The sequence below is a fragment of the Vicia villosa genome, unplaced genomic scaffold (genome assembly GCF_029867415.1).
Source record: "Vicia villosa cultivar HV-30 ecotype Madison, WI unplaced genomic scaffold, Vvil1.0 ctg.002804F_1_1, whole genome shotgun sequence".
Classification (NCBI taxonomy): Eukaryota; Viridiplantae; Streptophyta; class Magnoliopsida; order Fabales; family Fabaceae; genus Vicia; species Vicia villosa.
In genome coordinates, this window is record NW_026706036.1 from 85,555 (window position 1) to 101,446 (window position 15,892).

Below are 15,892 nucleotides of genomic sequence, written 5' to 3' on the forward strand. Positions count from 1 at the left end.
ATGTTGACTCTTCAAGATTTATTCTTGATGTTGAATCTCTAAATATATTGTTTATTGGGACTTCATTCTCCTTTCTTCTCTCAAATATTCCACCAGCCCACTTCCAAGTTCTGATCACCCTCCGGATTAGTGGCGCCGTTTGGAGGAACCCTCTATTCTCCCCATTTTTTCTCCTTCAGTAACAAGTAACCAAAACAACTTCCAAGATTCACATTATCGCCAGTCACGACGACGACCACAATGTTCTTGCTATAATTATCTCTCCTGAGTGCAAATCTAGTCTCAGACCCGCTAACCCTTTTCTTGAGGACGCTATCCCTCGGAAAATGGACGGTGCCACCGCGTCTCCCTCCTCGAATGATGCCCAGGACCTTGGCGTCCAGATCGGAGACACCACCAAGATCAAGAAGACTTCGGACTTCAGAGGACTTACCTGGAACTTCTCTGCAACTCTCCATACCGAACAACGCCGATCCCTTACTGGCGGCCCTGGTTAAATCGCTCAACAAGACAAACTCCATAATTCTCCTGCAAAATGAGAGGATCATGGCGTTAGAAGGAGCATGTTCGTCAACATGTCCCCAGCGGAGACATCATAGATAGTCCCGGAGTCCCTCTCTACGACCCATGGAGTGCCGTTAAACTCGGGGATATCTAGATTCCTCGACGACCAAGAACCGTGACCGCTACTCTCCCCATCAGAGACAACTCTCTTCTGTAGTCAAGAAAAGTAAAGAAAATCCTCGAGCAGGAGATCGACGGACACCTCCCAAGGGCCGATCAAGAAGCCCATCTCCCCATCGAGATCGATGACACCACATGTCTCCTGCCCGTTCTCCTAGTTCCAACAACGACGACGAGCCCTGAGGCCCGTTGTCCTACGACATAATGGCTACCGTATACCTAAAGGTCTGGAGATGCCACCACCTTTGGGCACCTACGACGGTACCACCGACCCTAACAAGCATATTGAAAACATTGACGCTCTCCTTGGCTATCGCGGCGTCAGAGGCGCAACCAAGTAAAAGCTATTCCCTACCACTCTATGGAAGGGGGAGATGGCCTGGTACAAGAGCCTCCCGACGGGTCCATCACATCTTGGAGACAGTTAGGGAGAACCTTCACCAGAAATTTCACTGCCTCTCGTCACTAGCCAAAGTCAGAGGCATCGCTAGAAGCAATCATACAAGGGAAGGATGAATCTCTCCAAGCGTACATCGAGAGGTTCAATAAAGAACTTGTCCAGGTCAGAAAGACCGACAACATGAAAAAGTACCTCCTCGAACGTGGCCTGCGTCCTTGCACCAATTTCGACAAAGATGTGGGCATCGAGACCCCCATCACCCTGGAAGCCCTCCAACTCAAGGCCCAGGCTTACATTCAATACAGGGAGAAAGAGGCGCACAACTCTGCCCGGGACTCCAGGCACCAAGAGGGTGCAAAGTCCTCCGGATCTGACGACCCCTCGATATCTCGTCGAGGAGACAAGAAAAAGAAGATAGGTCTCGTGACTCCTAAGACTACAAGGGGCCAGGCGATGGCTTTCCTGATTACACGTCCCTGGTCGCCTCCAGAGAGAAGATTTTGTCTTAAATCACCAACACAGATTTCCAGCAGACCAGTTTTTCCTCGACAAACACCTGCCAAGCCCAACGCGGACAAATCCAAATACTGCCGGTTCCACAAAAGCCATGTGCGCACGACAAAAGACTGCATCCACCTGAAGTATGCCATTGAGATCATGATCAGAGATGGTCACCTCAAGCAATATACCAAGAAGACAGACGATGCTCGGAGGATACATGCATGCCCATGGCTCTGAGCGTCACGAGACCAGAGGACTTCTACGTCCCCGATGAAGTAGCATTCCCCACGTACCTAGCCGCGCACGGCCTTTGGGAGAACTTTCCCTCTGCCCTAGTCTTATTGGGCGGGGGGAGCAGCAAAATGACTGTGGAATCAGTAAAGAGAAAGTTCGAGGAACTGATCATCTTAATCGACCAGGACAATTCAGTCGACATTATGTATTCACAACTCTTTTCCAATCTAGTTTGATGGACACGTTTTATTTTATTATTGTAAGATTTTAATATAATATATTTAAATAAAAAAAATCATGGTAATCTATTAATTATAATTTAATTAAAAATAAGGCTAAATACCTTTTTTCGTCCCTTATCTTTAGCTCGGGGTCCAGTTTCGTCCCTTAATTTTAAAAAAGTGCAAATAGATCCCTTAACTTTTTAAAACGGCGCACGTTTATCCTTCCGTTCCCATCCGTTAGTTGTGTTATTTATTTATTTTCCACGTAGGCAATTGTTTATCCACGTGTCTAACTCTTTTTAAGTACATTCTAAACATGCTTCAAACCCTAAAAAACAAAACGTTAGAGTTGCAGAAGTAAAGAAGAGAAAAAATCGAGCAACTGTGTATGCATGCGACGCTCAACAAAGATTCGAGTCAAGATTCACGTTTCGGTTCGCAGGTATGTCAGTTCATTATTTTTCGTTCCTGTTCTTCTGATTTGTGCTGTTAGGGTGATAGTAAAATTAGGGGTTTGATAACATTTGGGGATTATCACAATGTTTGTTATTTAGGGTTTGTATCACTCGATTCTTATTCAGTTTAGGGTTTTTATGATTTAGGTGTAATGGAGGAGTATATGGAACTAACCATTTATCACAATGGTCGCTTCGTTGATGATGACCATAGTGTGTATGAAGAAGGAGCGATTTCTAACTTGAGAATAGATGCTGACACTTGGTCATATTTTGAGTTTGTTGGTGTGCTTAAGGATTTAGGATATAGGGAATTCGAGAAAATCTGGTACAAAGTCCCCTCATTAGGCATGTCTGAATTGGTTGATGACAAAGGAGCATTATAAATAATTGATATTTATAGGGTGCATACAAAATGTGACATCTATATTCAACACACGATAGCTGAGCCAGAATACTGCCAGTTTCTTATAGAAGAGGTTACTAATGCTGTGGGTGAAACTGTTGAAGAAGAGGTTCATGTGGGAGGTGGTGAAACTGATGTGAGGGAAACTGTTGTATAGGAGGTTAATGTGGGGGGAATGAAACTGTGAAGGGGATAATGTTGATGAAGATGTTAATGTGGGGGGTGGTGAAACTGTTATGGGGGATAATGTTGAAGAAGAGGTTAATGTGAGGGATACTGTTGAAGAAGAGGTTCATGTGGGGGATACTGTTGAAGAAGAGGTGCATGCTAAAAGTAGTAATGATGAAAGCAGTAATGATAGTGAGGATGAGAATTATGATAGTGCAATAGAAGTAGCTTTTGATGATTCATCTGATGGTTTGGATGATTTAGAGGAAGAAGACTTGGCAGATCTAACTGAAAACATACATATTGCTGAGGAGGGTCAAGGCAGTGGTATTAGAGATAAGTGTGAACAAGACAAAGGTGATAATGAGAGTGAGGAATTAGTAAGTGGTTGTGATAGTGATGAGAGCAGTGGTGCTGTTAGAAGAAAGAGCTACCCAATGTTCAAATTGCAAAAGAATATGGCAGATTTTAAATGGGAAGTAGGTGTTTATTTTAGTTCAAGAGAGGATTTCAAGGAAGCCATTTCAACTTATGTTGTACAAAGTGGTAGAAATATGAGATTCACTAAGAATGGCAAAGTGAGGGTTAGGGTTAGATGCAAGGATGGTTGTGCATGGGAAGCTTATTATGCAAAAATACCAAATGAAGAGTCATGGTAATTAAGGAAAGTAGTTAACAAGCATGACTGTAGTAGAAACTATAATGTGAAGATGATGACTACCAAGTGGCTTAGCAAGAGGCTTCAAAACTCTTTGAAAAACAATCCAAGGTTAAGGATAAAGGATATAAAGGCTAAGGCTCAAAAGAAATGGAATGTGGGTGTCAACAAGACCAAGGCTATAAGGGTAAGAGTTCAGGCTAGAGATATGGTTGATGGCTCTTTTTTGGGAGACTATGCAAGAATCCAAGACTATTGTCATGAGCTGCTTAGGGCAAACCCAGGATCCACTGTGAAGCTCAACCTTGATGCTGTTCCAGAAGGTACAGAAGACCAAAGACCATATTTCAGTAGGGTTTATATATGTTTTGCAGCATGTAAGCGAAGTTTTAAACTGTCTAGACATGTCATAGGGCTAGATGGTTGTTTCTTGAAGGGATTATGTGGTGGGCAGATCCTGGCAGCAATTGGAAGGGATCCAAATGATCAAATGCTACCAGTTGCTTTTGCTGTTGTAGAAGGAGAGAATAGGGATAGTTGGACTTGGTTTTTGCAACTATTGATTGATGACCTAGGAGGCAGAGAAGAGTGTCTGACTTACACATTCATCTCAGACCAACAAAAGGTGTGTACATCTGAATTAAACATGATTATTACTTATTGTTTGCATAGCTGTAATGTGACTTATTGTTTGCATAACTGTAATGTGTCTTTTACAGGGTCTGCTCCCAGCTATGGATGAGCTTTTGCCAAATGTTGAGCAAAGGTTTTGTGTCAGACACTTGTACAACAACTTCAGAAAAAGATTTCCAGGGAAGGTCTACAAAGAGTTAATTTGGAAGGCTGCAAAATCAACATATGTCCAGGCATTTGGAAGAGAAATGAGGGCAATTAAGCAATTGGATAATGATGCTTTTGTCAACATGATGAAGACACCTCCCAGATGCTGGAGTAGGGCATTCTTCAAGACAACTAACAAATGTGACTGTGTGCTTAACATCATGTCAGAATCATTCAATAGTGTAATCCTTGATTCCAGGTCAAAGCCTTTAGTCAGTATGCTGGAAGATATCAGAATTTATTGTATGGAGAGGTGGGCAACAAATAGGATGAGGTTCCATAAGCTGAGTGATGATGTAGTATTACCAAACATCAGAAAGAAAGTTGAGAAAACTAGTTGTTTCACCAACTCATGGATTGTTAGGTAAACCAGTTGCAATTTTATTTGAGAATACTAGTTGTTTCATATTATTTGAGCCTTTGCAATTTTGTTAATGTCTGGTATACATATTTAATGTAGGATGTCAGATGAACATTACTTTAAAGTTAAAAATGTTAAAAACCAAGCTGATATGTTAGCTGTCAACTTGAAAGACCACATATGTTCTCGTAGAAAGTGGGAACTTACTGGATTGCCATGTGTTCATGCCCTAGCATGTATGAAAAGTAGAAACTTTAAGTATGAAGATTACATCCCTGAGTGTTTTAGAAAGAGTAGGTACATTGAAGTATACAAACCCGTGCTTTATCCTGTTAATGGTTCCAATTTATGGGTAAAAACACCATATCCTGATGTTAGGCCTCCAAAGCATAGAAGGATGCCAGGTAGACCTAAAAAGAAGAGAAATCGTGAACAAGGTGAGATTGATGGCACAGACAGAAAAATAAGGAGAACAGGGTTGATTGTTAGATGCAGCAGGTGTAAGAAGTCTGGTCATAACAAAAAAACTTGTAAAGTACTAGGGCCTGATGCTGACACTTCTCAAGTGACTCAGAGTGACACTTCTCAACAAGCTCCACCAAGGTATGATGTTGACACTTCTCAAGTGACTGCTACTCAACAAGCTTCTCAAGTGACTCAGAGTTCTCAAGTGACTGCACCAAGACAAGCTAAAGCTTCAAAAGGAAAGGCCCCTCAACAACCAGCTGCTCAGAGTTCTCAAGCTTCCAAAGGAAAGGCTGCTCAACAACCAACTGCTGCTGCAAAGTCAAAGAATCTGGGTGTCAAAAAGACAACAACTCCATGGGTGCCACCTGGACCTGCCACCAGATTAAGTGCAGCAAAAAATGCCATTGGTCCAACAACTAGGAGGACTACCCCTACAAAAAGATCCAAGAAAATTGTTTAGTCTGTCACATTTAGTTTAATTTGTCTTTGTTGGTTTTATGTCTTTTGTTTAATGGACCACTTTTGGTATTCTGATGTACTATTATGAACCACTTTTGGTAATGTGGTACCACTTTTGGGTTACAGTACAATGTGGAACCACTTTTGGTAATTATGAACCACTTTTGGTTTGTGTATTCTGGTGTAATATTATGACCAATTATTAATGTAATGTTTTTACAGTATTGTGTTATATTGTTGTGATAATTCAGCTTAACTAAGGCATATTGTGATACATTCAACTGGTACAATAACAAGGAATTGGATACATTGAACTGGTACATGTTGTCTTATAATAACAAGGCATTGGATGCACTCAACTTATACAATAAAAAAACATAATTCATTACATGAAAAAACATGGTACATTCAACTTGTACAATAACAAAGTATTATTCATTACATGAAAAACCACAGACCTATGAACACTATAACAAGCATCATAATCCAAAATTTTTCCAGTTTGATCATCTTGTTGTTCAACTGCCTCATATTTTCATACATCTCTTTCCTTATTTCTTCACTTAACAGCTTTATTTTGTTAACATCCATCTGCAATTCTTCAAATTTCTTATCAAGCTTTTCCAACCTAGACATCAAATATTTGCCCTTAGTATCTTCACTCTCCTCATAAAACCATTCGAAGAAGCCACACCCAGGTTGCCCTTGTCCCTGTATTCACGGGTTCCTTTCTTCATCAGTTTGAATGACGAAAAAAATTCAAGGAAAATCTAAATTATAAACATACCTTATAATAAGGACATCCCCAGAAATGTTTCCCAAAACTCTTAGCTGTCGTCGCCCTTCTTAGAATTGCCTTATCTCCACAGTGGCAAACCGGTTTCCAATTCAAACTTTCATGACAGCTTTGTATCATAGATGAAGAATCACTGGAAGATTTCATGGAGAAAGATGAAGAAAATTCGTTCGTGACTAAACCCTAGCCCCCAATTTTGCAGAAATCGTTTCACAAAAATATGACCATGGAAGGCGATGAAGAAATATAAATATCCAACTCATCATGCCACGCAAGCTTAATTAAACGGCCGTTTACACAAAATAGACGGAAGGACTTACGTGCGTCGTTTTAAAAAGTTAAGGGATCTATTTGCACTTTTTTAAAATTAAGGGACGAAATTGGACCCCGAGCTAAAGATAAGGGACGAAAAAGGGAATTTAACCTAAAAATAATTTTATCACCCATAACTAATATTTGTTGAGAATTCTTCTCCCAATAAAATTTCAACCTACACAAAAGTCAGAAATCAAGTTCATATCATTTTACTTTAAACTTTTACCACCAGAACTAATTAGTAATTACTAATTACACATTGACAAGTCAAAATAAACTTATAGTCAATACATAATTCAACAAATTAATTAATATATCAAATAACCATTGTCATATAAAAAACAAAAAACATATATATGGACAGGCTGTTTTTTTATCAACTATCACAATTATTATTTCAAAAATATTTAAAAAAATTAATAATAATATTTATAACCTTGCAACAATCAACCTAAAAATAATCGCAATATTTAATTTATATAATTTTAATTTATTTTAAACTTTTCCTAACCTAACAAACAGAGCATAACATAAGAAGAATCTTGTTCTGACCTTGATATCCACCGCATCTTCAAACAACAAAAACAAAAACCAAAACAACCCAAAATTGAATCCTTCTAAAGTCCCCTTTTAACCAATTTACAAATCAAAAGCAAAAATCAAAATCAACTATTGATTTCGCTACTATGGATTCAATTAAATTGATTCTGATTCTCTTAATCTCTCTAACACTATCATCATCCTCATCATCGACGTCATCATCATCATCATCATCGCATGCATTGATTCAACAGAACAAGCTAACAGCTTACGATCTTCTCGAGGAATACGGTTTCCCAATGGGTCTTCTTCCGAAAGGCGCGATTGGGTACACCTTGAACAGAGAAACAGGTCAATTTTCAGTGTATTTCGAGAAAACATGCAGTTTCACTATCGAAAGTTACACGCTTAGTTACAAGTCTACTATCTCGGGTGTGATTTCGAATAATAGGCTTTATAAACTCAAGGGTATTTCCGTCAAGATTGTGATTTTGTGGCTCAGTATTGTTGAGGTTTCTCGGAATGGAGGTGATATTGATTTTTCTGTGGGTATTACTTCGGCTAGTTTTGGGGCGGAGAATTTCCTTGAATGCCCTCAGTGTGGATGTGGATTCGATTGCGATACTAAGCTTCGTTTAAACGGTGACGTTTCTTCGATTTAGGTTTTTTTTAAATTGTAGTTGTATTGCATGATACAATTATTGAACTTTTTTTCTGTTGAAGATTTTAGATCTATCTTTTTTGTGGTATGTTTTTTTAAAAATTGAAATCGAATAATATTAGGTGAATTTTATGAGGGTTTATTTTGTTTCCCCTAATGTGAATCATGACTATTTGATGATTTGCAACCTTTGAATCCAAACTAGGGTTTCTGGCATTATTCTATTGTTTTTTTGTCTTGAGTATATCTTTTTTTAATTTTCTGTCTTTTTGGGTCATAAAGAAAGTATGATATAAGAAAATATCAATGATTGGTGATGTTAATAATATTATCATGAAACGGCTTAAATAAACACCATATGTGTGTTTGTTTATGAAAGTATATTCGTGGCATTTTATAAACCAAATGTTGAATGTGGGATGGAATGTGTAGTTTCGGGTGATTTTTTGTTGGCGGACAGATAGTTTGTCCTCAGCAATAAATTTTCTATCTAACTTTTGTTGTGATATTTATAGAACACATATCAATTTAAGGGATTGTGAATTTGATCATCAAGCACGAATTTAAATTGCAATTATTTATTATGTGATATGATTGGATTAAGTCATGTTGTCTGATCTGCAGATTAAGTTTGTTTATTAGGTAGAGCTTAGTTTAGATTTATAAGGATGGATGAGAGACATAGTGCTAGGTAGGTCCTAAAAATCATAACCAAAAAATGCATCTTGTAAAGTTACACATGAATTGTCCCTGCGGAGATATGTGATTGCAGGATAATTTTATTTGATATATAATTAGCAAACTTTTCATGTTTGGATGTATAATTACCCAAGTTTTCCTCGTTAGATCTAGCGCATTTAACAGATTGCATATGTATGTGTCCGTTATAATGTACCTGAAATCAGTGGCTTGGCAATACTATTCCTCTACCAGTCTTGTATTGCATCAAACCAAACAGTCAAAAAGAAAGAAATTCAGTGTGGATCATTCACACACCCCACCAGTTTAGTTTCAACTCACCAAGGAAAAAAGGGGTTTAAATTTTCAAATGAAACTGATCACACCAACATCAATTCCATGGTTGGCTATGAATTGGGCAGCACCCCCATATCATGAATTCAGGGTTGTGAATTGGGCAGCACCCGCTGCAAATTCAAAGTGCATCGATAATTGTAATGGTGAATAAGATTGCTATTGTTATGATATGTTGGATGTGCGGGTCCCTATTGCGTGTAACATCGTATGTAGTGGACCTCCATTTATTTATGGACAAGGGAAGGGGAAAGTATGAAAGATGGTGTAGCTGTCGTTGTTTTCCTTATTTTCATTGATTTTTAATGCATTAAACTCTGAAGGGAAATTGTTGAAGTAGGTTTTATATTGACTATGAAATAGAAATATTTATGTATTGGTGAATAATAAAAAAAATGTGTGAATATTTGTAATGCTAAATAAATGTCAACTATTACAAAAGTAGTGTGGGTAATTTGATTTTTGCTTAGTTTGGGAATGGTTCATGGTTGGAACTAGAAAAGAACTTCGAGAGAAAGATACTTGCAAAATATACCAGACTTGTGAAATACAATAATGGGGAGAGTATGCTACGTGTATGGTTGCAAGAAGCAATGTATGAAAAGATTTGCATAATTAATGAATGAATATTCCAAAACTTAGGCAAGAATATATATAAAGGGGATCTTTTGGACTGGATAGTGCGGAGGAAGAAACAATTTCTCTTGCTTTCCCTACGAAGGCGTGGAAGTAGGGGAAGATCGACTCTTCATCCATTATAGGGGAGCAGTTTCCTTCTTTTTAGTTGTGTTTAAGTGACTTCTAAGGAGTAAGGAATATTGTGCATGTCACATGTTGTCTTCATGGATCAAACAAGAAACATGGGTCTGGGTCGGGCAATCTAGGGCATAGTCGGGCGACCTATGGTGACGCATGTCTGGTTCTCGCTTGGCTTTCGAGTTGTTTCTCTTCAGACCCCTTAGGATACTTCTTTTCAGGCCTAATAATTTTTTCCAATCCATAGTCCCTCGAGCACGAAGCCACATAGTGGTGAAGTGATTAACTTTGAAAGAGAATCAGTCTTAGTGGCATCTCTAGTAATGAATCCTTCAAAAATTGTTAGGGACGAGTCCTTCAAGTGTTGCTTGAGAAGCACGTGCAACATTTAATGCTTATGCACATTAGCTTATTTCTCAAGTGTTGCTTGAGAAACACGCGCAACATTTAATGCTTATGCACATTAGCTTATTTCTCGTGAAGGCGCGATCATTATGAATCAATCATAATATGCATACGAACATATTCAAACGTAGATGCTTTCTCTTTCCAATTGTTGGCGCACATCTAAGTTAGGGTAATGATAGCCTATATGACATAAGTAGATTCCTTTTTAGTATTAGGGTTCTACCTTCTTCCTCGCACTATTTTCATACTCACTTGCTTCCCCAAGTACGAATGAGCATTTCCTCAAAATTATTCCCAAGCTGGATCGTGTCTCCACCCTTCCTCCTTGCAAACATGGGTATTAAGTTTTTCCCTTATCCTTTTCTTTTTCTGGAAATGACAATAATTAGGGATTTAGACAAGCGTTGCAACATAGTTGAACCTTCCACTAGTATAGAGCCCACGAAGATGTGGAAATATTGTATGAAAAACGCTAGGCGGCCCAATGGTAAATACTAATCTATTAACCTTTAGAATCTATCTTGTTGTACTAGTTTATGCAAGGTAAGATTTCTGTAGAAAAATTATTATTCGATCCTAAAATTGAAAGAATTGCACGCAAAAACCTTAGTAAAAATAGGAAAAAAGAAACAAAGAACCGAAGGGCTGAATCTAGAAGAGTCTTTTGTCTTAACACAACAAAGAACAACGGATGAAGTAGACAACAACACCAATAATAATGGAGACAACAATGGTGATACGCCGTGTGATCCGCTGTCGCGCGCGGATCAAAAACGAGTAGTTTTGAATAAAACCGTAGAAAGCGACAAGTGACTCGCGTATCGTATCACAAGGATTCTCGTTGATTATTAACCAAAGGTAAATCGATTTAGGGGGGTTGGTTTAGGTTCGAATTATAGAAAAAATGATTATCAAAAGCGATTAATGAAATAAGTTGTTTTGAAAAAGTGATTATAAAATTAAGCCAATCTACTGTTTTCGGTTCCGGCTTATCATGGGTTTCTACCTTACCAATTCCCTAAGCGGCTTCGATCTCTATTCGATTTCAATATCAATTGACAAGCGCAAAAGATATTAAACAGATTGGATTCCTATTCCGAATTAAGCAAACGGGTTAATACAATCGCGAATTAAGCAAACACGATATAGAAACGCAATTTAACGACGAAGCGACGTAAACAACGATTAACAGTTGGGAATACAATCATACGAAATTAATCAAAATATTCCACGAAATAACAGATTAAGCAAATGCAAATTCATAGAATATAATTGAAAGAGAAACGAAATTGAATTGATAAAATAAAAACCTCAAAGCTTTTGGAATTCGATTACAGTAGATCGACTCTGGATGTTTAGTTCTCCATTCAAGCGTACAGAGCAAAAGAGTGGAAACAAAATTGTGAATAGTAAAACGTGATAAACAGTAACACGGCTGCTAGACCTATTAGGAATCAGCCAAAAAAACGTTTATGACCCAACTGGGTCGAATGACAAAACCAGGCCCACTACTAAACGACCCAAAAACTGAAAATAAAATAGTGCTGCAGCTTCAAACGCAATTCTGGGAAATATAGGTTCCAATTCTGACTTTGACTCCAACACAAAAGTCGTAGCTCTCTTTCTTAGCTTTCCGTCGATTATTAGAACGCCTCAATCGGACTCCTGGAACTCCAGATATGATCGTTTCCGTGCAGACTGTTAAAGCTGAAAATTAAATACGAAAATCAAATAACAATAAAAATAAATTAAAATATAAAAACATTATAAAATACAAAAATAAGACAAGCAAACCATGGAAATGTATAAGTACAACCGTAGAGGAATGTGCATCAAAATGCACTGATCAAATTCCCCCACACTTGAACTTTTGCACTCCGAGCAAAATGAAAAACAAAACAAAGAAAGCAGAAATACATCAACAGTTACTCATCCTAGGCTACCAATCTTCTTCGGGTAAGTTTGCATCGACAGGTACTAATCTTGCACACTAAGGACATCGTAAGAACACTAACCACAGATATGCAGACATAAGCCTCCTAAATACACAAACCAATTCAAATCATATTATTATACCATAGCCTAACTTACTCATCCTTTTTGCTCTTTTTCATTCAGGCGCAATCACATTAAGCCCGTTATCTCCACACACTTATTGCAGGACGACCGGTTAGTGACTCTGATCCTTTTGCACGGGGTTCCGGTACTTGCGTGGCATAACCCTTTGCTTACTCAGACGTAGTTGCGCGGGATCGGACCGTAATCCTCCCTACCAAGTTCAGCACCAGAAACCGCTGAACCAACTAACAAAGAGTTTTGAAAACTTTTTTTTTTTGAAGATTACACAACCGTTGGGTTAAGTGACCGGGTGAGGATCACCAAACTTAGAAGGTGTATTACCTTTTTCTTTTCTCTTTTTTTCTTTTCTTTTCGGAACATTCACTTATATTCATCGGCTTCCTGCGTAAAGTGTGTGAGAGATGGTGCCGACTGCTGAAATAAACTACTCAAGAGCTGTCAGAGAATGAGAATTTAAGGCTAAAACATAATAAAAAATTCAAATCGATTTCCATATGCAGGAGACTTACGGTGTTAGAACGATACCGATCTTGTGAATTTTTCCCACGTCTCCGCAAACTCGACTCAAATCAGTCTATAGCCTAAAACTTTCAAGAAGATGCATTTTTTATTGGTTGAAATTAAAACAAAAACAAACAAAAAAATTGAAAGAAAACAAAACAAATAAATGATTTTCTCCCCCACACTTAAGACATACATTGTCCTCAATGAAAGAACATTAATATAAAATAAGAGTGAGAGAAAGGAAAGAACACACCCGAGTAGTCAAGGGGGATAAGTGATCACATAAGCTGCCTTTCCCAAAGAGAGGTCTTCTATATTCTCTTCTTCCAAAGTGGAGCTCTCATGGAGTAGCTTTCGGTAATGCTCATCGTCCTTAAAAAGTGGTTTAGCTCCTTCTCCTTTTATTCCAGGATCAAAGAATGTTCTTCTAAAAGTAAAAGTGTCAAATGGGCACGTGAAGGTGCTCTCATCTTTCACAACATCAAGGAACCAAAGGTGGGGCTGCCTCACTACTTTTTCTTCATCTTCAAGTGAGATCCTATGCACACACATGGACGAACTAATATCATAAATGTCATCCAAGATCCATCCAATTCCTTTCTTATGCTTCTTTAAAACCTGCAAAAACTTACTTTCTTGATCAAAATAAAGTTTAGAAGAAATTTTAACCGGAGGTTTTTCATTCATCTCTAAATAATCATATCTAAGATTTTCAGGAAGTTGCTTCAGCTCGAGGAAAGGTGGTTTCTCAATGGAATGAGTGCTTGAGGTTTTCAGGATGTCGAGAGTATCAGCTGCATGAACAGCTTCATCGATAAGAACTTCACCTGTAGTAAATATGTTACCCTGTAAGGCAACATCAATCTCAGCACATACAACACAAATGTTAGTGTCAGTACAATCAGAACATGAGTAAACATCATCAAAATCAGACAGTGATGGAAAATCATATGCAAGCAAATCATTACGAGTATCATCAACATTTTCAGAAAGAGACTCAATTTGAAAAATAGAGTGCTCTTCCAAGGGTTGTTGGTTTGATCCTTGAGCTTGCTGCATGGCATTCATCAAAGTGGAAAGATGTCCAATCTGTGTTTGCAAAGTCTGAAGACTAGAATCTATTTGTTGTTGATACTGGAGATTATTCATAGCCATTTGCTTGACAAGGTCCTCTAGTGAAGGTCCGGAAGATGCAAAAGTGGTAACTTGGGGAGGGAAGAATCTTTCTAAGAACACTTTTTTGAGATCATTCCAGCTTGTAACAGAGTTTGGCTCAAGGCAGTATAACCAATCTTTTGCAGCACCTTGAAGTGAGAACGGGAAGACTCTCAGCTTGATATGGTCTTCTGTTATTCCTTTAGGTCTCAATAATGTAGAACAAACAATATGGAATTCCTTTAGATGCTTATGTGGATCCTCACCTGCAAGACCACTAAACCTTGGCAACAAGTGTATTAAACCAGATTTCAATTCAAAGGGAACAACAACATCAGCATGTTCAATATATAAACCATTAGAATTAACATCAAGCGTAGCTAGCTTCCTTAGTGTTCTTTGATCAACCATGTTATCAAAATCAAGTTCAGAATCAAAATCAAGTTAAGAATCAAAATCAATTAAGCAATGCAGCAACAAATGCGAAACTGACAACAATGTCTTATAACAGCCATAAACAAATAGAATGAAGGAACACGATTAAAATAAGTTCAGAAAAATATAAAAACACGAAATTTAATCTAATTAGATAAAATACGAATTTTAGGAATTTTTTTGGATTTTTTCGAAACAGCAAAAACAGTAAAACATTCATTAAAAATAGAAAAACGATGAATTTGGCGATTTGGAGTCGAATTCCCTTACTCTTCTAGAGTAAGGGAGTATTGATCGCACAATTTTTCTGCTCCCCGTAGGCAAAAATGTTTTACAATCGAACACAATTTTTCCAAAAACTGAAATTTTCGATTCTAAACGCGGATTGGCCAAAACCGTGAGGAAACTACGGCCTCAACTCATGAACACTAAATCTAAGACTCTAAAATCAGTTAATAATAACAAGAATCCCCGGCAACGGCGCCAATTTGATCCGCTGTCGCGCGCGGATCAAAAACGAGTAGTTTTGAATAAAACCGTAGAAAGCGACAAGTGACTCGCGTATCGTATCACAAGGATTCTCGTTGATTATTAACCAAAGGTAAATCGATTTAGGGGGGTTGGTTTAGGTTCGAATTATAGAAAAAATGATTATCAAAAGCGATTAATGAAATAAGTTGTTTTGAAAAAGTGATTATAAAATTAAGCCAATCTACTGTTTTCGGTTCCGGCTTATCATGGGTTTCTACCTTACCAATTCCCTAAGCGGCTTCGATCTCTATTCGATTTCAATATCAATTGACAAGCGCAAAAGATATTAAACAGATTGGATTCCTATTCCGAATTAAGCAAACGGGTTAATACAATCGCGAATTAAGCAAACACGATATAGAAACGCAATTTAACGACGAAGCGACGTAAACAACGATTAACAGTTGGGAATACAATCATACGAAATTAATCAAAATATTCCACGAAATAACAGATTAAGCAAATGCAAATTCATAGAATATAATTGAAAGAGAAACGAAATTGAATTGATAAAATAAAAACCTCAAAGCTTTTGGAATTCGATTACAGTAGATCGACTCTGGATGTTTAGTTCTCCATTCAAGCGTACAGAGCAAAAGAGTGGAAACAAAATTGTGAATAGTAAAACGTGATAAACAGTAACACGGCTGCTAGACCTATTAGGAATCAGCCAAAAAAACGTTTATGACCCAACTGGGTCGAATGACAAAACCAGGCCCACTACTAAACGACCCAAAAACTGAAAATAAAATAGTGCTGCAGCTTCAAACGCAATTCTGGGAAATATAGGTTCCAATTCTGACTTTGACTCCAACACAAAAG

At 37.9% G+C, this 15,892-nt stretch overlaps 2 protein-coding genes across 2 annotated transcripts; both read left to right on the forward strand.

Moving 5' to 3' along the window:
* The first annotated feature begins 3,785 nt into the window (after positions 1-3,785).
* LOC131639844 (uncharacterized) lies at positions 3,786-5,859 on the forward strand. Its single transcript, XM_058910291.1, has 3 exons — positions 3,786-4,355; positions 4,450-4,934; positions 5,031-5,859. Exons 1-3 carry the CDS (start codon positions 3,786-3,788, stop codon positions 5,857-5,859), a joined length of 1,884 nt encoding a protein of 627 aa, XP_058766274.1.
* A 1,624-nt stretch (positions 5,860-7,483) lies between these two features.
* LOC131639853 (uncharacterized) lies at positions 7,484-8,386 on the forward strand. Its single transcript, XM_058910298.1, has one exon. The coding sequence runs from the start codon at positions 7,656-7,658 to the stop codon at positions 8,169-8,171; it is 516 nt and encodes a 171-aa protein (XP_058766281.1). The 5' UTR covers positions 7,484-7,655; the 3' UTR covers positions 8,172-8,386.
* Positions 8,387-15,892: the final 7,506 nt, after the last annotated feature.

What these genes read in the sequence shown, in the direction of transcription:
- LOC131639844 (XM_058910291.1), top strand. Translation starts at nt 3,786, where the DNA reads ATGACTACCAAGTGGCTTAGCAAGAGGCTTCAAAACTCTTTGAAAAAC. An exon ending in TCATCTCAGACCAACAAAAG is followed by an intron (nt 4,356 to 4,449) that starts GTGTGTACATCT and finishes TGTCTTTTACAG; the next exon opens with GGTCTGCTCCCAGCTATGGA. An exon ending in ACCAACTCATGGATTGTTAG is followed by an intron (nt 4,935 to 5,030) that starts GTAAACCAGTTG and finishes TATTTAATGTAG; the next exon opens with GATGTCAGATGAACATTACT.
- LOC131639853 (XM_058910298.1), top strand. Translation starts at nt 7,656, where the DNA reads ATGGATTCAATTAAATTGATTCTGATTCTCTTAATCTCTCTAACACTA.